The sequence below is a fragment of the Micropterus dolomieu genome, linkage group LG05 (assembly GCF_021292245.1).
Source record: "Micropterus dolomieu isolate WLL.071019.BEF.003 ecotype Adirondacks linkage group LG05, ASM2129224v1, whole genome shotgun sequence".
Taxonomy (NCBI): Eukaryota; Metazoa; Chordata; class Actinopteri; order Centrarchiformes; family Centrarchidae; genus Micropterus; species Micropterus dolomieu.
This window is the reverse complement of record NC_060154.1, coordinates 3360077-3382148: the sequence shown is the minus strand read 5'-3', so window position 1 is coordinate 3382148 and position 22072 is coordinate 3360077. Positions and strand designations below refer to the sequence as shown.

The 22072-nt window shown below is 38.5% G+C and overlaps 1 protein-coding gene and 2 long non-coding RNA genes across 5 annotated transcripts; 1 reads left to right on the top strand and 2 right to left on the bottom strand.

Moving 5' to 3' along the window:
- Positions 1 to 3916: 3916 nt before the first annotated feature.
- Positions 3917 to 5125, bottom strand: LOC123971492. Its single transcript, XR_006825206.1, has 2 exons — positions 4596 to 5125; positions 3917 to 4397 (listed from the first exon to the last, which is right to left on the bottom strand). It is a non-coding gene; the product is annotated as an uncharacterized LOC123971492 (long non-coding RNA).
- Positions 5126 to 5339: 214 nt separating this feature from the next.
- LOC123971491 lies at positions 5340 to 9967 on the top strand. 3 transcript variants are annotated; one of them, XR_006825203.1, is made up of 3 exons: positions 5340 to 5528; positions 6607 to 6745; positions 9572 to 9967. It is a non-coding gene; the product is annotated as an uncharacterized LOC123971491 (long non-coding RNA). The 3 variants fall into 3 exon arrangements; XR_006825205.1 differs by lacking the exon at positions 5340 to 5528 and adding an exon at positions 5571 to 5792; XR_006825204.1 differs by lacking the exon at positions 5340 to 5528 and adding an exon at positions 6237 to 6452.
- Positions 9968 to 11891: 1924 nt separating this feature from the next.
- Positions 11892 to 18558, bottom strand: rgs4 (regulator of G protein signaling 4). The gene is made up of 5 exons (XM_046049676.1): positions 18416 to 18558; positions 17980 to 18093; positions 16037 to 16101; positions 14184 to 14347; positions 11892 to 13545 (listed from the first exon to the last, which is right to left on the bottom strand). Exons 1-5 carry the CDS (start codon positions 18457 to 18459, stop codon positions 13300 to 13302), a joined length of 633 nt encoding a protein of 210 aa, XP_045905632.1. The 5' UTR covers positions 18460 to 18558; the 3' UTR covers positions 11892 to 13299.
- Between the last annotated feature and the right edge of the window lie 3514 nt (positions 18559 to 22072).

Sequence of the window (22072 nt, the reverse complement as noted above, 5' to 3'; positions counted from 1 at the left end):
TTTTCAATTGTCAATTGTTTTTTTTTTCATTACCTATTTACAGGCACCTTTGTCTCCAACCTATACATAATGTGTGTACATACGTCTTTAAGATTACAATGAAAAACTAGAATGTACTCAAAAAACGCATACCAGTGCAGACGCCACAAAATCCTCCAAGTTTGTTTTTTCAAGAAAAAACAAAATCAAAAAGGACTTGCAACTTGACTTTGACACCAATTGACCCTTCGCTAAGCCACACCCCTTTGGTAACTGTTGCTAAGTCCGACAAATTGTCGGACCTGTCGGATTTATCACGGTGCTGCCACTGTCTATAACTGCACTCCCTGGAGAAATATTGTCAAATTTTGGAAAAATTTAAAAAGCGATCTCAGAGACGAGACAAAGGTTTGCATTGTACATTTGATGGTTGTACTCAGACTGTCAAACGTCAGACATAAAACAAATAAAGACAGAAGCTAAAGCCTACCGATCACCCCCATCACCTGACGATGGGGACAAAGGACAATGATATTAAGGATCAGCACTGTTCCTGTAAAGCTTGGTAGGTCTCTATTCACTATTACAGTCATTACAAAGCAGAACAGCAGGGCTTTATAACGTTAAATTTAGTAGTAAGTTAGCTAGCATCAGCTAACTAACATTACATTAGGAACAATCCACAGCCGACATTTTTCTGGATTTCTTTTAGGTTTTGGAAAGGGAATAAATTGTATCCTTTCTTCTCCTTTCTACCTCTCTGGGTAGTGCCTTTTGCGTACGAGTCAATGGAGCACAGCCATGAAAGTGTCGAACAGCAGCAAGAGCAAGTCCTATATTGCCCTCTGATTGGCCAGCTGCGTATTCAGGGCGTGGCTTAGCAAAGGGTCAGTTGACTCGTGACTTCACTTGGACTTGACCTTTTGATTTGCACTTACTTGATACCGTCCCCAAGCCCAAATACAAAATGTGATATAAAAACTGTGCAGTGCAAAAACATAGGACAAGTTTATAGAGATAAAACGATTATTGTGCCTTATGCCGTTTCGCAATGACACTAGTTTTGCCTTATAAATCCAGCACACCCCTTTCCTTTACAGCGGTGCCCTCCAGCCCTCCCTAAAAGCCCAAACTCACTCTCAGACAGGCTGTGATGTTAAGTTCAGCTCGGGCCAATGACAGGGTTTCAAGTGCTATAACTTGCTAGTCACCATTATTAGATTAAGCCTATGACATTTTACACTGCCCCGCAACCCTTTGCAGGATAAGTGAGTATAGTTAATGGATGGATGGATATTATTTATACTAAACTAGGTGTGTTCAGTTTTGCTTTACCTGGCCCGTGCTTGTAAACTATCCACTGTGTCCGCGTCTTCTAACGTCATGCCAATTTATAGTTTTCTCACTCACAGTATTAAATTTGGTGAAGACCACATTATGAATTGTCGGACTTGCCAGTCTCGACTTGGGACTTGAGTGCTAAGACTTGAGACTTCCATGTGACTTGTGAAACAATTACTTGCTCCCACCTCTGGTTAAAGCGGCCCTGTGGAGTGTTACTCACCAAAATACTGTGTATCCTGGAGCTGTAACAAATGCTCCGAGGGCATTTCTGTCATCATAAAACATTTGCAAAGTCGATTGTCAAAGTTAGGTTGAAGAATTTCAAATCCTGGAATTGTTTACATCCATGATAGCATACATGACATAAGAGGTTTACACTATGCTCAAATATACCATCCCATCTATACAAGTAGCCAAATCAGTATATAGTCAGGTGACAATGAAGTGATACTATGTCACTGGAAAGAGGGCTGAAAACAAAAGGGAAAACTCCTTCAAATTGTCAAAAGAAAATCTCCCTTTTTTGATAATTCCTCCTTAGAGTAAATGAATTGTTTTATAAAACAAAGCAGCATGTGAAGAGAAGTACACTAAAACACGTCAGTGAAAAACAGCGGAAACAGATGCGGCTGAGGAACTGGCTGCCAACACAAACACTGTCAGAGGCTTGCATGGACGCATCCATTACTACCGCAGTTCCTAGAAATAGATGGAGAAGGTCAGATGCCTTGGGTCCCCAAAGGAGGTTGGTGACATTTCTGATAAATGTTTTGTAGAATTTAACTCACTTATTTTACACGTACGGTACACAGTCACATTTACAGAGGCAGTAGTTCCATAGTAGTTCTTGTAGTGGTTTCTAAAAAAAGTGAGCATGCATGAGTATGCAGTCAGATCACACTCAGTATTAGTACACAAAAATAATCATTGTTGTACATAAATAATTTTAAAAAAATCTGATTTACACACGAACAGTTCTAAATAAATGTCATAGAATTTAAAAAATGTGTTCAAATAAAAGTTTAATAAATATCTATGGATATTGTTACGTATATAGACATTGTTGAACCAGCAATTACAAACTGCTTGTCAGTAATATTGAGACTGATCTGACGCCATGTGTGAGCACACATTACAAGTCAGAGATTTGAAATGATCTCATGCCAAAAGGTGTACATTGTTTAGAATCTCTTACTATTCTTAAAATCACATACTAACAGAGCAAACAGAGATTTGAGCAGATAAAAATAATAAATAATGAATACCATTACTAAGAGCCTGATTCTGATTACAATCTAAGAATTTTAAAGACTATAGGGAGTACAAATATCTGTGATGTAATAAGACCAATAAAACTATACAGTGCTGTATAAAAAAGCTTCATTAAAAGGCAGAGGGTGTGGGTGCTGAAGCATCAGTTATCTCACAGGGAGCTGATTGCTCACTTAGTTCCCCATTAAAGACAGCAACGCTTCTCAAGTCATTGACAACATTGTGGTTAAGAAATTGAGAGTTCTCATGGCATCAGGGCTTTTTATACACTTTCACGAACGTTTTCATGTGAGAGAAAATAGAATAAAATTCAGTCATTTCCCCAGTGATATCTGTGGCTGGCAGCGACATTCACCACTGACAAAGCTACACCCACAGGGTTTCTTGATTCAGGTCTGAGCCGTTTAAGTAGTTGACAGAACTGCTTATTTAAGAGTTAAGATAACATCACTGCTGCAAGCTGCCAATTATTTCCACATCAGAATCGTGCTGCTCTCAAGTGATGTTGTTTTTCTGACATGAGGAGTATACATTATGCTTGGCATCCAGTTTTAAGTTGTATGAACACTGTTGCTAGGTGACTGCCAATGAAAATGGACTTTGACTTGTTCCCTGAAAAAAGTGTGTTTGGGTGTGTGTGTTTGATGTTTTTATATCCTGGTGGGGACTTTAACCTGAATGCACACTAACCAATGGGAACAGAAGTTGAGGTCCCCATGGGTAGAGAAGCTTTTTGAGGGTTAAAACTTGGTGTTTGGGTTCAGGTTACAATTAGGTTAAAGTTAGGGCTAGGGTAAGATTAAGGTTAGGCATGTAGTTGTGATGGTTAAGGTTAGGGTAAGAAGCTACTGAATGCATTCTGTTAATGAGATGTCCCCACTGGGATAGAGGAACAAACGTGTGTTGGTGTGAGAATAATGATGTTCAGGAACTAGAAAGAGGTAAACAAAAATCCAATAATATTGTTAAAATGTAACTTACCTGCTTGCATCGCTGACAATTCTTACACATTTAAACATCATCCATTTTCCACTGAACAAATATCAGTGCAAGAAGTACATCCTGGCATGAGCAAATATTTGAAACCATTAAAAATCCTCCTCGATATAGAGAACTGAGGAGAGCTTGGGATTAGGAAACCACTGTACAATTCAAAAAGACAGATCAGGCTCAGGGGGATCCCTTAAGCAGAAAGTCTCTGACCCAATCAGAGCATCTGGCAGCAACACCACCATCTGGATGTGTGATGGTGCTAAACAGGTCAGCGAGGCTTGTACAGTAAGTGGATATGATTTTCTTTTTAAATCCCTATATCCAAAATAAACATGCAAACTTAATTAAGATTTTATTAGTCAGTGAAGATTGATAATTACAATGTAAATATTAACAAAATACATCTGTATATTTAATCAGCTGAGTAGACAACCATTTTCACAGCTGCATTACCAATGTAGGGGCAGCAGGCTGTTTTTCTGGAGATGTAGTAGGTGAGGCAATTGAAACTCATGATACAACAAACAGCAGAGGAGGGGTACCAGTGGCCAAAGAACCACAAGACAAGCAGAGTTTTCCACAGTGTAGCAAGAGCTGTGTGCAATCAGATGCACAATTAACTCTGCACATCCATAACCACTGAATGGACTCTCAGGCACATCCAATGTATATCCCCATAAATAATCCCCTGGCAAATGCAGTGGAGCAGCAGTCTACTCTATCACTTCCCCAGTCTGGGGACATCATGGTCTCCAGATGTGTGACCATGTGTGATCCACAAGTGTTCCCTTCAGTTTCTGTATGCCACCCTATGAGCAAAGAAGTAATAAAACAAAAATAGACTTTGATTAGACTTTCATTGATGTGTTTATGTGGTCTAATTTCCTGTTTGATACAACAAATGTGCAAGCCTTATTGTTGGATCAATTTATAATGCATCACATGCAATAGGATTTTTTTTTTGTTCTCTTTTATTTCCTAAACCTGCAAAAGAAGGTTGTACATACTCGCGTAACACTTTGTCAGGATCAGTAGTTACTGCACACTGTGGCAAATAATGGGAAAGATACAAATAATATTTAACAGTTTTGTTTACAAACGATAAATTGAAAAGCAAAGAGAGATGAGAAAAGAAATAAGTTTGGATAAGGCCTCCCTGAGGGGACTGAAGTGGCAGCTTTTATAATTGCTGATGAGCATTGGGCCCAGGTGCACCTGGTTATTCTAAGGTGGCAGCCCCACATACTGTGAAAATATTCATCAGATATTATTGGTCAGCCTAATGTGTGTGTTGAGCAATACGAGGTGACAAAAATACCAAGTCAGCATCTCATCTTATTTCCTGCTGCTGTGTCAGAAAGTACCACCAAGGCTCTTTCATCATGCCTTTAACTACTATTATCTAACCAATGTCTGCTTTGTAATCACATTTACCAGTAGGAATTTGCTGTTGCAAGTTCATGTTGTGTTGGATTGGCTTAGAAATGACAAACTAAGGTTTGAACATTTTAAACAAAAAAAATCTTGATAGTCCTTGAATAAATGTACTCACTGCATACATATGGCTGTGACACGCATGGTACATTTTAACATGAAATAGCTTAAAAAGTTAAATTGACAGACGGACGTATCAGCTACTATACAGGAAGAGGTAGAGGATGACAATCCCCACCCTGTTCAATCTGTGTTCATGTGGAGGGCTAGCCATATTAACCCAAACCAGATGGTGTAGTGGAAGTGAACTTAAAACCCTCCAACAGTGAGTGTTCACTGATGTTGACCTATCACAGTCTAAGTTGAGGCGGGCTGCATTTAAAGCGAAAAAGCACATCCTAAAGACCAAATGAGCAAAGCATCCTTCAGTAGCCATGGTGATGAATGTTTCTAGCTCAAACCTCTCAAAACAGCCCGTCTAAGAAGCAGGGAAGCACATTAGTAAGGTAACTTCAGGTTTAACCCTTGGTTTTCAGTCAATTCAGACCTTCAACAGTGATTCACTTCTTACCGGGGTACATCGCCACTGTAACGTATGCTGAATGGCTAACCTGCTCTGGAACAGGTTATATTCAAGATAAGAGATCCAGGCAACAAAGACACTTCCGACTGACCAGTCACTTCTCCTGCAAAAAATGTTGTCACCATTCTAAGAAGATCCCACAGATTATTTTATAGGCTGCTGTAGGTGATGTGGAGAGACTGAAGCGGTAAAGCCTTGTGTTTGTTGTATTTTTAAGATATGAAAGTAGGGTTGGGTATCGTTTAAAATTTTACGAAACCGGTACCCTTAAAATGATACCGATATCAATAGAGTACTTCATTTGGTACCTTGCTAATTTTTTTTTGCTCTTTTTTGTTGCTCTTAGCCTGGATTATGTGTTTAGCTTCATCGTATGTCTTGCCTTGACTTACCAAGTTGATAACCAGTGTTGTGTGCCCGCTCAGCGTGATCGCGGTTGTGAATGCTAATTTATACTTTTATACAGCGTAGATGCAGTACTTTTACGTATTGCATCCACGCTGTGGCCGAGGACCTCACCTAAAATGTAACTACATGTCGTGGTGACGCAGACGCGAGAACTGATTGGTCAGCTTGGCAGCACCACGACGACACCAATGCACAAGTATAAATGCTCACAACAGCACATAACCTACACTGCCAGCTACAGCAGCCTATTGTACTAGTGATAGCCAGATAACGAAAATATATCCTGGTTATGTTAAACTTGCTTCGTAGTATGCTACCGGATGTTTTAGAGCTCTCCCTGCTCCAACAGAGTTGAAATAAATGATCAGCTTGTTATCAAACAGCTTCAGGAGTTCCAAACAAGTTCATTTGAATGCAGGGTACTCCAGGAGAGGTTTAGGTAATGCTGTTCTAGCTTATAGAGGAGCGTGCATCCTACAGTTTGACCTGTTTATGTGTATACTACCCTTTATTGTGGAGTGCAGTCCCACAGCTGTGATTCTGCCTGCAGAGTGACACTTTGTACTAAAGAGGGAAGTTGTTTTATTTTCCAGATCCAATCATCTCTCACCTGCCCACCAGCTGCCCTCAGTTTGTCTCATTGGTTTTCACACCTGCTCCTTATCAGCTAATCATCCTGCTGACCTGCTGCCTGCCTGTTCAACTGCACCTCTTCTTCTAATCAAGCTTCCTGTACGTATAACGCTCCCTCAACAGTCATATGTTGAGGTTGGCTTTGTTACCTTATCTGTCTGTCTTAAAGTGATTGTTTTGCACTTGAAAATGGTGTGCAAAATGTTTGTAGTTGCATTATAGAGAAAGTGCTGGACATTTCCTCTTTAGCAAACAATATGTCATTTTTTAACAAATAACTCTTGCAGAGGTAGCACAGATTATGTAATTTGAGTTTCATAGATTACCTCAGCCTCTTTTGTCTTTGTCACAATCAACAATCTGCCTGCTAAGTCAATATATGATTAAACCAGCAAATGAATACCGACAGAGAAGGAGTAAACCCAATGACATAAGGTTAACTACCAAATTACAAAAGGAGGGTATGCGTGGAATGGCACCATGATTGGAGGGAAAGGGTATATGTTTTTTGGCATATATTTCTGTTTTGCCTCAACAGGTTTGGTAAGCTGGGAAGTCCTCCCTTTCATCTCAAATAGGGAGGACAAACAAGAATAAGTATTCATTGCCAAGACTGCAATTTATGTTCCCTAAAGTCTCTCTCACTAGTCATTATCCTGAATAATGTGTGAAAGTAATGTGGCGAGTTTAAAAGTACCAAAGGGAAAATAAATGCCCAAGCTAAACTTTAAATTGCAATGAATATTTGCACCTTATCTTTCTTTACTGTGGTCAAAAAGTCTATAAAAACCTTCACTGTGGTCCTAGAAATCAACTAATCAATAACCCAATGACTAAAGTATTGCACATATGCATTGAACTGTGGTATAAATTTCTTTGCCATATAATTAAATGCGTATGTGTGCATGTGTTAGCCAGTGGAGCAGATTTCTTCATGCTGATTCAATTGCTTTGTTAATTTTCAATCTTCACTAGCAGTTTTGATGAAGAGGAGAAAAGGGAAGTAGAAATCTTGCATTAAGAAATCATTTAGCGTAACATTTGAGAGTATTTGTATAGTTATAGCTGACAGGAACAGCATTGTCACGAGAAGCCCAATACACAAAGTCAGCATCAGTAGTTTAAGAGCAGCATAGAGAATACAGCTAAATAGATTTCCCAGGTACGGACCTTTATTCTAAAAATATAGTGTCCCATATATTCTTAATGAATGTATTATCACTGCGCACATCAAATGTCAAAACAAGTCACTAGGCTGCCACTAACCTGATATTTGAACCTTGCACAGATGTTACCAGCACAAACATACAACACAATAACAGAAAAAGCAGATGCCACAGTGAGATGGCCTGTGGTGTTTAGTTTTCAAACTTCTCAAGACAATAAACCAGAGATCCAGACATGCAGCCCCAGGGATGTATGTATGAGTGCATGCGTGTGTCCGTGTGGTAGAGATAAGTGACTTTGCACGTGCATGTGTCAGAGTGTGTACGTGCTTTCTTGCATGCATGATTACATTAGAGCACCAGGTTCTCCTGTGTGGTTTTAATTAGCAGGCATCATAGCTGCTTGCCATTAGGAAAGCAGGAGAGAACATACAGCAATAAGTAGGTTAACGCTGAATGAAGCGCTGATCAGGCCTGAGAGTTTGAGCCTGAATAGACTCTGGCTAGTATTACAGCAAGCAAAGCAAATCACACAAAGACAAGCCTTGTATAACATAACCCCTATGACATGTTAAAGATATGTTTCTCTTTTCTAAAATTAAAATATCCTAAGTACGTCAACTTGTGTTTATCAGTGTGCATCTGATAGAAATGTGTAGGCTGAACAAGATGGCCCATCTCAACACTCAACATTTGTTGAGTAGACAAGCCTTTTTTTATATCTGTAAGAAAAGTTGTTGTAAGTAGTGATTGAGGCTTTGTTTGCAATAATCATGAATTTCTGTGCATTTCTCACATTAGCACTGGTCCAACATAAAGCAGTACTTGGAGTGTATGAAGTCTAAGTATAGATATGTTTAGAGTTAAAATATGGAAATCATTTCATGACTCATCAAAGAATTTGATGGAAAATAAGGGGCCTGTGTAAGAGCTTAAAATCTTTTAGGTTAACACGTTGGCTTGAAACGTGATCACTTGGAGAATTGAGTGGAGAATTTGCTTTTCATAATGGAGTTTAGTATTCAAAACAAGTTGAATCCTTCTTGAAGTGCCATGTTAGCACCCTGCTGGCAGAAACAAAGGGTTCAGTAATGACTTAGTTGACGTGCAGTGAAATGAGAGGCTGCAAACTGTGTGTGCTGTCTGAAATGGATGAGAAGCAGACGAGCTTTAGTGCTCCCAAAAGTTAATTTTCCTATGAAAAGTTTCATTGCCCTGCAGCATTTTTCTTTTGCAATTTCTGGTTAGAGCTATCATGATATTTCCCAGTTCAGAGGTGCGACATCTATACCTACCGAAGTGACATTAGTGTGTCCTTATGGTGCATATCTGTCCTCACCAGAAAATCATTCAAAACAACTTAAGTTTACATTACCCAAACAAAGGACATCCTTTCTGTCTCGGCAATAATGAATGTTTCTCTAGAAATATGACACACAAGCATTTAGACATTCAGGCCAAAATAGCTGGGGGTTCCTCTGTGGATGTGCCAGGTGGGGAAGAACTGTGGTTATGATTGTCTTTTGCTGTGCCTTGTTCCAATTTAGAAGATGGAGGAACATGTCTGGAATCTGTTTTCCTCAAAGTTAGCCACTTGGTGCTAAGTTACTTGCTTTTATGTCTTATATAAAGCACTTTGAATTGCTTTATTGTTGAAATGTGCTACACAAATAAACTTGCTTGCCTTACCTTGTTGCTTGTGAAAGTTAGCTGACAGACTTTGATTCTTTGCTGCTCACGCTAACAAAACTTGTTGCAGGGATCTAGCAAGCTCTCCCGGCGCTCCTGTAAGATCAGAGAGTTCGGTTCTGCTGTGTGTCTGCTCCAAGCAGGACATGCTGGAAGACAGCGGCTGCTAGAAGACAGCTGCAGTGGACAAGTTCTGGAGAAAACAGTGTGAACAGAAACACATCGTTAATATCTAGCCTATATCGTGTGCGTGTGTGCGTGTATCATATTTACACATTTAAGCAGCCTATAACAAAGTCTTAAGGCTGCTAGCATAGAAAGATAATTTGTCTTAAAAACAAATCTGTGTTAAACAGGTGCTTATTATTGTAGGGAAACGGTGTATTTGTTTTTGGTGGTGTTTGTTTTGCGCTGTCTGTGTTAAAATTTCTGTTGCCTCTGTGTTACCTGTCCAACTTCCTGTAAGAATTCATGTTTCAATAAACCACTTAAAGTTATCCTGCTGTCACTCTTTGCACTTGGGTCCAATCCTGCATTCAAGTTTTCCATTATTTCAAATAGAATAATTTCAAATAGAATAAAATCCTATTTTCATTCTTTTGGAATTTCTTTATAGCCAATTACTGCCACTAATTATCAGTACAAATATATTGTCCATTTGTAGCTCCAGTCCAAAATGTGATATATCAGTCCAAATTCTAGCTGCGGGCTCCCTCACAGAGTCCTCCTACTCCTACACTCTCATTTATTTTAGATGACAGATAAGAATTCACACAAGCACACCGGCCCCAGTGGATTTATCACTTCTTGAAGGCTGTGTTTGAGCTGCCGACTCCAAGAAAACTGAGGCTGACTTACATACAGCAGTATATCATCCAGTAATGAGTGTGTATGTGTGTATGTATTCATTCCTTTATATACGCATGACTCTTTGCTAAAAATGGCTGTCACCACAATCATTTTCTGGAAGAACAAATTAATCAGCAACAAAGGAAGAATAGCAGCATCAACTCAGCATGCTCAGGATGTTTTCAAAGACTAACCCATTTTAGGCCTGTATGGAAAAACTCATGAAGTATTAATCCAATTTGAAGTGCCTGTTATAACATAGATTTTGACTCTAAAAAAATTAGACAGTAAATATTTAGGCATGTTTTCCCTCTCCCCGTTTTTCAAAGTTAGACGTGCAGAATATTTGTATTTAAGCAAGATTATAGTGCATCATGGTCCCAAATGTGTTGCCCTTAAATAGACATGGAGTCAAGCAGTGAGTGGGAATTCAACTGCAGTAAACAGTCTTCACTTCATGGAGGTAAATCTAAACAAATAGGTCCACAGAGTGAACCACTCATAGACACAGAGGAGACTGTAATAACTGTTTTGCACTCAGTGTTCTGAGGTTTTCAGCATAACTTGCCTACATTAAAATATTTTTCAGCTTTGCATATTGGGTTGTCTGACACTAATTTTGAGAGGTATCTGAAAATGAAAAGTTGCTCAAAACACTGCAAACCAATCTGGGTGGGAACCAACCAGTCAGCTAGCGGGTTTGCTACACATGTCTTTTGTTTTTATGATCAGATGTCATGGTTGTCGATATGGTCGTTCTTCTCAACAAAAGAGGTACAAAACTGTCTTCTGGTGATTAATAGATACTAATTTTAAATTCTGAAGTGGTAATCATTTATAATCAGCAAAATTATGCAATCATGATTGCAGAGACCGTAGGTTTGCTGATTGTAGATGATTATTAGGGCAAATCTGAATTAGGTCAAATTCATTACTCTTTTTTTTTTTTTTTCTTTTTACAAATCTCTAAGAAAAAAACTTGACATCGCATAAACTTTATTTTGAAATAATTTTCTTGTAAGCATGACAAGATGCTAAGCTTGATGTTGAGTTCATGAAGTAAAAAAAATGGAGAATAAAAACTTAACATAACTCCTTATCAGTATTACCATCACAACATCAATCAGAAAAATCTAAATCAGAAATCACATAAAATTTCTACAACCTTCAATTAACTTTTGATCAGCATATAGTAGTCAGAAAACTAGAAATTGCTGCTAGTTCACTTCAAACACCTCACTGAACAATGACCTACCCTAATGATGTATGCAAACCTGCTGCATGGATTTGTATTTAACTAAATCACACCAGCTTGCAACCTGCAAGCGAAGCTTGGATATATATTAATGACTTTAGTGATCCTCTGACTTTTAATTTTGTGGCACCAGCAGGTCAAAGTAATATCCATCCATCCATCGTCAACCGCTTACACTCACATCCACACCTAAGGACAATTTTGGAGACACCAATTAACCTAGCCTACATGTCTTTGGACAGTGGGAGGAAGCCGGAGCACCCGGAGAGAAAAAAAGACAAAGTTCTGACTATCAGCACATTTTATTTGTAAATAGCCACAGATATGATATAAATAGGACAATGGCATCATTTAATAAATATTTACATACAGTATCTAGTTTTCCATTGATCAGACCATCACAGTATGTTGATGAAACATTTTGGTGAGAAAGGCCACCAAAATCCATTCAATTAAAGTGACATGTAACATTATAGTTAAACATACTATTAAGTACCATGTACAAATCACGGTATTAAACATCTGAACAAAACAGTTTGACTTACAGGAAAACTCTTTAGAAACGATCTAATGAGTCACAGTTTGACCTTTTCACCAGGACTGTTTGTTAACTGAATTACACGCAACAGAAAATCAATACTGCAATATTAAAGCATTTTAAAAATTCCCACTAGACGCAGACAATTTCCAGTAATGAGAACATAGGCATCAATATAATCCATCTGTTGTTGTATGAACATGTGGTATATAGGTACTGAGTAAAACGTGAAGCAGTAGCTGCTGATCCGTAACATTTATGTGCCCAAGTCAATATGATGGAAAATAATTGGGTCTACCTAAAGTCAAACCCCACTACAAAGCAGATGAGTAAGATGATTCATTTCATCTATACCCAAAAATTAAATATGCCCACATCACCTGTACTGGGTTAATGGTCATTATCATAATTAAACACTGATGTTTGTAATACTGATAGGTTAGTCATATTTGCTTTTATCACTCAACGTATGATTTTGGTGTCTGTGTTCTCATCACTTCGTTAAGTTTAGTCCTTCTTAGAAAGAACTTGATATATTACTTTAAAGATACAACAAGTGTACATTATTACCTAAATAGATCAAAACTTTCACGCTATTCCACTGACAACATGCTGCACTAGCAGTAAGGTTGTTTGAAGGTGTGTCTGTTTGGTGAAAGTAGCTTTACATGTTAGACTTTATCTGGTGTGAGAATGAATAGAAACCGGCCATGACTTGGAGAGCAGGTTATGTTTTGCAGTGAAACCATAAGAAAAAGCTAAGCTTCATAATGCAAACATTTAAGCATTATCTGTATTTATATAGTGTTGAAATATTGAAATAATGAATCAGTTACCATCAACCTTTGGGAAGGGAAAAAATTTGTGGTGAAATATTTGAATATTTCACCATCAACTGTCACAAATCTTTTCAAATATTCAAATATTTTTCTGGTTAATGCACATACAGATATACAGTAGCCAATTCAAACCCTTAAATGACTACCAAAGACTTCCAGGGATTAATGTTAAGTAAAAAAAAAAAGAAAGACAAATCTTTACTACATCACATTAACCTTCTAATTCACTGGTTTTCTAGTCTTTACTTTATTTGTGTCTTCCTTCACATACATTTTCAGTCTTTGTCACCTTCTAGTCTTCCCTGTTTGCTTGCCATTCAGGCACCTCCAGTTAACGCCTGCCTGTTCTCGGCACAGTCACAGTTTTTCTTCTCTTTCTTCTCCTGAGCAGCGGTGGTCTGTGTCTGACCCAGATCCTGGATCAGTTTGGAGTTGAGGAAGCGCCTGTAGGAGTCTTTCTCCATCAAGGTGAAGATCATCTTCTGAGCTTCATTAAAACAAGACTGGCAGGCGTTCTCGACATTCTGCCTTGTTTCTTCTCTGGTCACTGCATCCAAGTTTACCTTAAATTACATAGAATGAGAGGTAAGAAAGGGTTAAGATGCTAAAACATTTCACAAGCACAAGAGCATGAAGTTTTTGCATATATGGAAAAAGACAATGGGAAGGGGAAAGTTACTCAGAAAAGCAGAATGTCAGCTTTTCTTGCACCTTGATGTTTGGCCACAGGAACACAATTAGGGAAATTGCACCAATGTCAAAAACATAAAAATAAGGCAATATAATGAAATTCCTTACAATTTTCTTTGGTGAAAAGTGGAACAAATTAAACCCTTTCAGTTTAAACCCAAAGGACTAAATAGTGCACCAAATGTCCTTCATCCACGCTAAGCATCCAACTTCTCAGGATAATTAATACCATAGAGTTTAGCCTTTAATCAGGAAGGTGACTGACTGGTAATTAGTGTAAAAGTATTGTTGTGCATGTGCATATTTTTAGCTTTGCAGTCACAGTTTCAAGTATTCACTTCACTGAAGGACAATGAGCCGTTGCCTTCTACATTTTCCACTTTGTAACCTTTTTAAAGATGAGCTAGGTGTTGGATTTTTGTGAATACATTTTCCTCATACTAATCAAGCTCACTCACTGATGTACAGTTTACAACACCAGTGCTGTCGTATTTTTCCGATAAGTCATTACCTCATTGGGAGCATCTGCCTCTACATATTGCTGGTAGATCTGCTTGGCTCTGATCTGCAACTTGGAAGATGCAGTCTTCTTATAGTCTTCGCAGGCTACCCAAAAGTCCATGTTCTCTTCGCTGAATTCTGACTTCAGGAAGCTGGCGAAGACTGTACGACCCACTAACACAGGCGGAAGAAAATACAGATCCATGAGTGCAGGTGTAAAGGTTTGTGATAACACACATTCGCATGGCTGATTCATGCTATATTGAAGAATCATTAACAGAGAGTAATAAATATTGACATACAGATGCACCTGTAAAATAATAAGAAATAACGACCATGTGAAATACCTAAATCTGGCATACTTGGTTGCCAGACTTGTGATGACTGATGCAGCAGAATTACAATTACACTAGTCTGATTTCAGACACCAACACTTGTCAAAAGCTAGCCAAATGCTGCCAACTAGCCTGGGCCAATTTGAAAACCATATGGGTTTGAATTGGCACCCAATTACTCAAATGGTGCGAGAACAGTGGAGTAATGACACATTCATTTTGAGGCATTAGTATAAATTACAGCGAGGCAACACCAGAAAGTGCTGTATTAATCTTCATTTCAGGCTTTGTGTCCACGGGTCAGATTTGGCAGACTTCAGTTGGATTACTTTAATGCCAAGCTGTTGTCCACTCACAAATGGGGCTAAAGCTTTTCAGAATTTCTGGCAATAGAAAATTATGTAAGCAAGAGTGTGCAATGGATGAAGAAGACACGTCAAACTTCCTAAGTGAAAATAAACACTCAACGAGCATAGCCAGGAAGCACGAACACAGCGTAATTACACCGAGTTTCCATTTTGCAAAAAAAAATCCAAACATCAATAAGTGCATCCTGTCTTTTCAGATACACAAGACAAGTGTTTTCCAATAACCAAACCAGTTAATGAAAGTGCACAGTACACAGATCTGAGCCTTGAAGTCATCGTTGAAGTCATTTAGTTACTGAAATTGATTAACTTCTGAATCACAACTGCTCCGAAATCCTACAATAGTAAGAGGACAGATGGAGGAGACCATTGAGGCCCCAATAAGATAAACAAAAGAAGATTGTTGTAATGAGAGCTGAAAGATGAAGTCGGAAAGGAAGGAAGAAAGACATGATGATGTTGGAAGTCAGCGGATGGGGTCATGGAGCAGGTCAGAACTCAGCTAGTTCCCTCAAGGCCATTGCTCCCCTTTTGTGTCTACACACAGTGTAATTCACAGAGGGCTTATGAACACACAGACACACATACACTGCACTGGTCAGCACGCCCTGAGGGGTCATTAAGCAGTGCCTTGAGACACGTAGCAGATGACCAGAGCATGAGAATGCGTCAGAGAGCGCCAGAGTGTGTGTATGTGTGCTCAATGTGCATGTTTGTTTGCCCCAACCAGGTCTCTGTAACTTTCCTTGACATCGTGAACACAGATTTAATGTGTCCTAATTATCAAAACCAACACATCTATGTCTGTACTACTACATTTAATTTCTAACTTTGTGCCTTACAAAGAGTGAAAGAAAGTATCACTTTTGAGCTTGAAAAAACCTAACTGGCCACCATTAGCGAGGAATATGAAGTCTGTTTGTTAATATTCCCATGACTGCAGTCCGATCATGTCACATGAGAGTGGCCATGTTTAGTTTTAAGGAGTTTTTGTCATAAACCCTGAGAGATTCTGATGGAGAACCAATGAGTCAAGCATCCGCCTGAGAATGTTGGCATTGTTAGTGTCCTTTGGGCTTGCTTTGTATTTGAACACAAGTTCATTAGTCTTGTTCTAGTTCAGGTTCCACTTTTTTTAGGTGTGAAAAAATAACACTTACTTTCACTGCTCATCACGTGGCTGAAAGACTCCTTCCATTTCTCCACCTCAGCTGCAGTAGGTACCCTAAAATACAAATAAAGAGAGGTTATTAAATAAGGTTGCACAGATCTTATGAATGGGGAGTTTAAAATAATAGCTGCAGTATGTATAAAATAATTTCTGTGTAAACTGTACAGTAAATTATACTTCATGTAGACTCTATGTTTGATCTTGAGATATTTTCATTTTTGTCCCAAGCAACATATATTCCTATTGGGAATTTAGCATTAAATTCTATTTAATTCCATTTCTGCTGTGTATATAAATATGGTTAAAAGTACTTTTTGTAGTATTACTTCATCCATTAATAGATAGAGAAACCACCATGCTAGTTCCTGTCATCCCACCCAAACAAATAAAAATAAAAAACTTTATTCGAAATGTCTCCAAGAAGTATTTCCATCACAATCGGACCGCCTTGTAAGGAGGATGTTGTTCTAAATGAGTACAGCTCATCCAGGTGCAGCAATTCACTGATCAATAATGGCAAATGGCACAATGGCATGATTAGATCAAGCCAAACATACATCAGAACATCTGCATTGATCAAAATAATGAATAGCTATACCTGGTTAGAAAAGAGAAATCTACATTCAGACACAGTACTTGAATGACACATGTCACAGAGGCTCTACAGCCTGTCTTTGTGTTGTTAATGGAATGAACAATGACAGCAGGAAAACAGAACATTGATTATGTTCTCTGAATGGGTACCATGTTGCTGAAAGAGCACGTGTCAGGGTAAGAATTGTTGATGCTAACCAGCTTATGAAGAACACTTCCGAGGGGAACACTGGTTATTAAGGTCTCAATAAGCCCAAAATAAGACATAAGTACTGGAACAGAAAGAGTAATTATATGTCAAAGTAATACTCATGAAGGTTTTAGTTAGTTTTCTCCATGGCAACACAAACCAACACCTCCAATAGACAACACAGCAAGCGCCACTGAACCAAAAAATTAAAAAAATCAAGGAAGAAATTATCTATTTTCCATTCAATAAAATGGCTTTTTTGTTTTTTTTAGCTTTGTGCGTCAATGCAAGCTTTCTTTCCAATTCAGTCTATTCATTTCTTTTCTCATCACCCCATCACCTCTCTTCAAACAAACCTCAGACAACTCAATAAAGTTCCAATGATTCATTCAGAAGTACGTCATTATTGATGGTCTACAGTTTGAACACCAGCACTAGCCAAAATTTTCCTCTTAGACTTCTGGGAGACTAGTTTGTCAAGTCTTAAGACTTAGTCACAGCTTTAGAGTTAAAGCCGAGTTGCAAGTCATTTTAGATTTTGTTGAGTAATTTAATTAGTGAAAAGTAATGAGTTCCTAATCTCAAACTATTAAAGTCCCCACCTACAGTGATTAAACATAACTATTTGATAAATACAACACATTTATCATAATGCATTATTTATCATTTTGGGGAAATGTATCAGTGACAATAAATGCACCTTTCAGACACATGCAGACTACATTTATAAAAAGGCACGACTATCTCTCTCTCTCTCGCTCTCTCGCTCTCGCTCTCGCTCTCGCTTAAATGCCAGCAAACACACCCTGACCATGGTCTACTGGTCACTCACTGATAGTGTCCTCACCTGTAACATCATTATCATCAATCACCATTATCTCCTAGTAGATAGCTGCAGTGGTGAACACAACTGTCATCATATTTCATTATGAAGTGCTTCCAGATGGAAATGTAATTTGTTTTAATGCAAAATGTAAGACCTCCTCAAGGAACATGAATGGAGCGTTTGTTGCTTTAATCATAAACCTTGTGAATCTGATTAAAATCTCTTTTTAGGCTCCCGTGAGAATAGCTTGTTCTGGGATGTGAAGAATAAACACAGATATTTTAAAACATCCAGAAACTGAAGTGAAGGACCTTCCTCTGACCTTTTCACAGCCACTGCGGCAGCGACAGTTTTCTCTTTCGTCTGCTTCTGATCCGCTGCTTGGGGTTCAGGCTTTTGGAGTAAGAAGCTTATTTTGTGCTTGATGTCTTTGGCACTGCGCAGAGGAAGATGAGAAGACAGTGAGTAAAATGCATTTTAGAAGATATCAATTTGTTTTCCAGTAATGACATCTGGACAAAGACTTTCTTATATGAAGATCTGCTATATGTAAACAAGGGGTGAGCTACTGATTGCTTGTTTCCATATTTAATGTCATATACTGGTGTTTTATTTAAAATAAAAAAAAGATAAAGCTCATAAAAATCACCATATACATAGTTATAGATTCTCAAAAGCTACATTTACCTGCAGTTTTATCAGCAGCAATATAATTACATTTTTAGCCAAACTATTAGTTCAAACTGTATTGCACTTACCTTTTCAAGCATGTTGCAGGAAGTGTTGCAAGTCCTTTACACATGCTGTTAAATGCTTAAGACACAAAGTCAGATTTGTTGTTGTAAACGACAACAGGGAGGGAACAGTGGAATCCCGAGAAGCAGAGGTTTGTTGAGCTGTGTTCTCCGGTATTAGACAGCAGGCTATGGGTGTCTCCACCCCCAACAGTGGTTTTATACCTCCAGAGTGCACAATGACAGACGACGGACCAATCACACCAGACCGGGGGAGAGAGAGAGGAAGAGGGGGAGAGAAAATGGGGGAAATTTACAGCATATGGGATTGTAGGTAACAAAAACAAAAGGTGTTTTCCACAGAGGGTGGCGTCTTAAGTATTTTAGAAATTAGTGAACTCAACCCTCTGGGAAAAAAACAGAGCTTTGTCAATCAGAGCAAAAATCAATGGTCTGTGATTGTCAGTGCATTGAAGGAGGTGGGAAATTTGGTAATTTATTTTTATTGGTGGACCCACTTTCCAATTTCCAGCAGCAACTAATTGTATACTATATATATTATGTGTCATAGCATTTTTGCAGTTTATAGAACACCCATTTTTCTGCTTTGTAGTAACGGGGCATATTGCAATACATGTTCTAATGTACATTAATTAAAAATATTACACAAGTCACATTGTGTATTGTTGCACATGGGCAGGTGGATTCAAGTGTGCATGTGTACAGTACCCTCCAACCCCCCAACCAAAACAGTGTACAGTGTAACCCCCCAACCAAAACAGTGTACAGATTTACAGTGTAACTTCACGAAAGTTACACTGTAAATCAAACACTGTTACAAAAACCAGTGTACTTTTTGTATTAATAGAAAATGATCCAATACATTACAATTCAACAGATCAAACCGTCAATCCAACCATGACGTCACAGCCAATTAAACTTAATAAAGAAAGAACAAAAAGTTTTTTGAAAGATTTGATACTTTCTTGTCTTCTTCTTGGACCTCTCTGTTCAGTGTCCTAAATGTACTGTACTGTTAAATTACGGAAAACATGCAATCTGTTCAAACTGAAGGTGGAGTATTTGTTATTTCTGCTATAGTTGATGCATGACAGGCATCATCAGTCCTCTCTCAATTTTTGGGGGGACTGACATTGTACACGTCAATAAATGTTGAAATGATCTTGCCATTTCTGACCAAACCAAATAATAATAACAAAGATGAAGGTGTCAATAATAATAGAATGTGGCGCAGCATCTTAAAAACAACTGACCTTTTTATTTGCTGCTGAGCAACAGACAGAGTAAGTCTGAAGAGACATCTCTACCTAACAAATTCTCCTCCTGCTCTATCTGTAAATATCACAGTGTGATCCAAACTGGTTCTGATCTCACCAGCTTACTTAAAACAGGATTCTTGTTTGGTTTGTTGGTTTGTTTTCAATATGAATGCAATATTAATTAAAACCTAAACAGCTTAAGCACACTTGTATCCTGTGATCATCATCTGTTGGCACTTCTTTGTAAAGTGTTGAGGGACCGTGAAGCACTTCAGAGCCAACGAGCTGTGCAGATCTTCGATCTGCTCATTCATCTCAACCTGAGAAGACTAACTGATTCAACATCTGCATTTTTACTCGCAGGTAATAAACAAATAAGATTAAGCTATAGGCAAGCAGATGTAAATTTAAAGTAAAGAGCATAACTGATAATCTGATAAATGCAAGCATGAAAATAAGCATCACCTCCCTCTTTACTTCTCTCTGTCTCCTGGAGCCTATTTTACACATTATCTGATGCCTAAAAGCAGTGTGGATTCTTTTCTCCAAGTGATCTAAGAGCAGCTGAAGCTGAAACATTCCTTTTCTGATTTGTAGCCAACATATGCAGGCATTTAAAAAGCATGGAGGTCTGCCAAAGGTTTCCTTCAAAGGAAGAATGAATTCAAACAGTGCGGGCAATCTTTTTTAAATTGACTACAATCAGAGAGAAGGTTGTGATTGCTGTTTGTGCATTTGGCGAATGGTCTTCTGAATGACAAATGTGCTGGATCTCTAAAATATACTGACTAGCATTTTTAAACAGTTTGCAAAGCACTTTCCTCAACAACAACTTATTATGAAATATAGCAAAGACCATCCACAACTCTTACAAATTACAGTTATAGGAAAATATTGTGCATTAGCAAAAATACATTTTCAGGGAAACATGGTGCTTCTTTGGATGACATTTGTCTATACTTTTATTTTATCATTCATATGTATTGCATTTGGAAATGTTCACGGGCAACATTTTATCTAGATTTTCCATTTTGTGTCTTGAAACTAAAATAGTTCAGATATGGTTGAGATGAGTTTATTAAAATAATTTGGTTAGGGTGAGAAAAAGGTAAATAAAGCAAACATCAACTCTGTGTATTATGCCAGAAGTCTGAAAAGTAGTATTAAAACATATTCTGACAAAAACAAATCCAACTCAAGGGCCACTTACAAGGTTTTTCCTAAGCTTCAGTGGGTGGATTTTTTTTTTGTCACTTTTAGTACTACTCTTCCATGATTGCTTAACAGTTAAGCATCAAAGTTCATTCACACTGTTTGGGCAGACAACCTGTTGTTAGTAGTCATTTTTTTTAAGAGTGACATTTGCAGGTACGTTTACGTGCTGTTTATTGCAGCTAATTAGCTATGTAGCCTGTAAAGTGATGTGAGCAGTGCCCTTTTCCAAGGTGAATGTTTGTTTGGTCGCATTAGCAGGCCAGCTAATGTGGTTGTTGTTCCGAGTCTGTTGGCTCTTTGTGTTATGCAACTGCTGTCTGGCTCAGTGTGCTGTCTGCACTGCCGACGATAGACAGCCAACATTTCTGCTTTATGCAAGATATGATTTGATGAATGGAAAGAAGTTCTCCATTTATATAGACGGATACCTGACCATTTTCCATCAAATCAATGCAAAAGTAGGGGGCACCATCATGAAACCAAAAAATATATCCATCCATCGTCAACTGCTTATCCTGCGTACAGGGGGCTGGAGCCAATCCCAGCTGACTTTGGGCGAAAGGCGGGGTACACCCTGGACAGGTCGCCAGTCCATCGCAGGGCCACACATAGATAAACAACCACTCACATCAATTAACCTAGCCTGCATATCTTTGGATGGTGGGAGGAAGCTGGAGCACCCAGAGAGAACCCACGCGGACACGGGGTAGCACTGTCGCCTCTTGCTGTGAGGTGACAGTGCAAACCACTGCACCACCGCGCCGCCCACCAAAAAATATATAATATACATAAAAATTTTTTTTTGGTTTCTGATATTTTTTTTATTTCTCAATGAGGGGCACAATAAAAGTGATGTACAGAGCAGATATGTGTGCTTTGGCAGACAAAAAAAAAATATTTCATTTCAGTTGGACTTTAACAGTGTGATTTTGTCGATTTGGTTTCTGCCGACGACTGGCTGATTATGAATTCTGCCTCGCAATCTCCTGTTGCTAACTGGCCCTCATCCAGACAGCAGGATATGATTAGAGCACCAGAGGCCAGGCTTACACAGCAGCAAGGTGATGATGGCTCTGTGTGTTCCTGGTCCACACACATCGCACCTGATAAACCAGCTCCATCTCTCAACAGGCCTTTTTAACCCCAGCAGCATCTCATCATGTGCTGCAGAAGCTAGACACAGATT

Bases quoted from the DNA above. Each gene is read 5' to 3' on its own strand.
- rgs4 (XM_046049676.1), bottom strand. From the start codon at position 18,459: ATGTGTAAAGGACTTGCAACACTTCCTGCAACATGCTTGAAAAG. The intron at 18,094-18,415 runs GTAAGTGCAATA...TCCTCTGCGCAG, and splicing joins CCTGCAACATGCTTGAAAAG to TGCCAAAGACATCAAGCACA. The intron at 13,546-14,183 runs GTAATGACTTAT...ATGTAATTTAAG, and splicing joins AGGCAGATGCTCCCAATGAG to GTAAACTTGGATGCAGTGAC.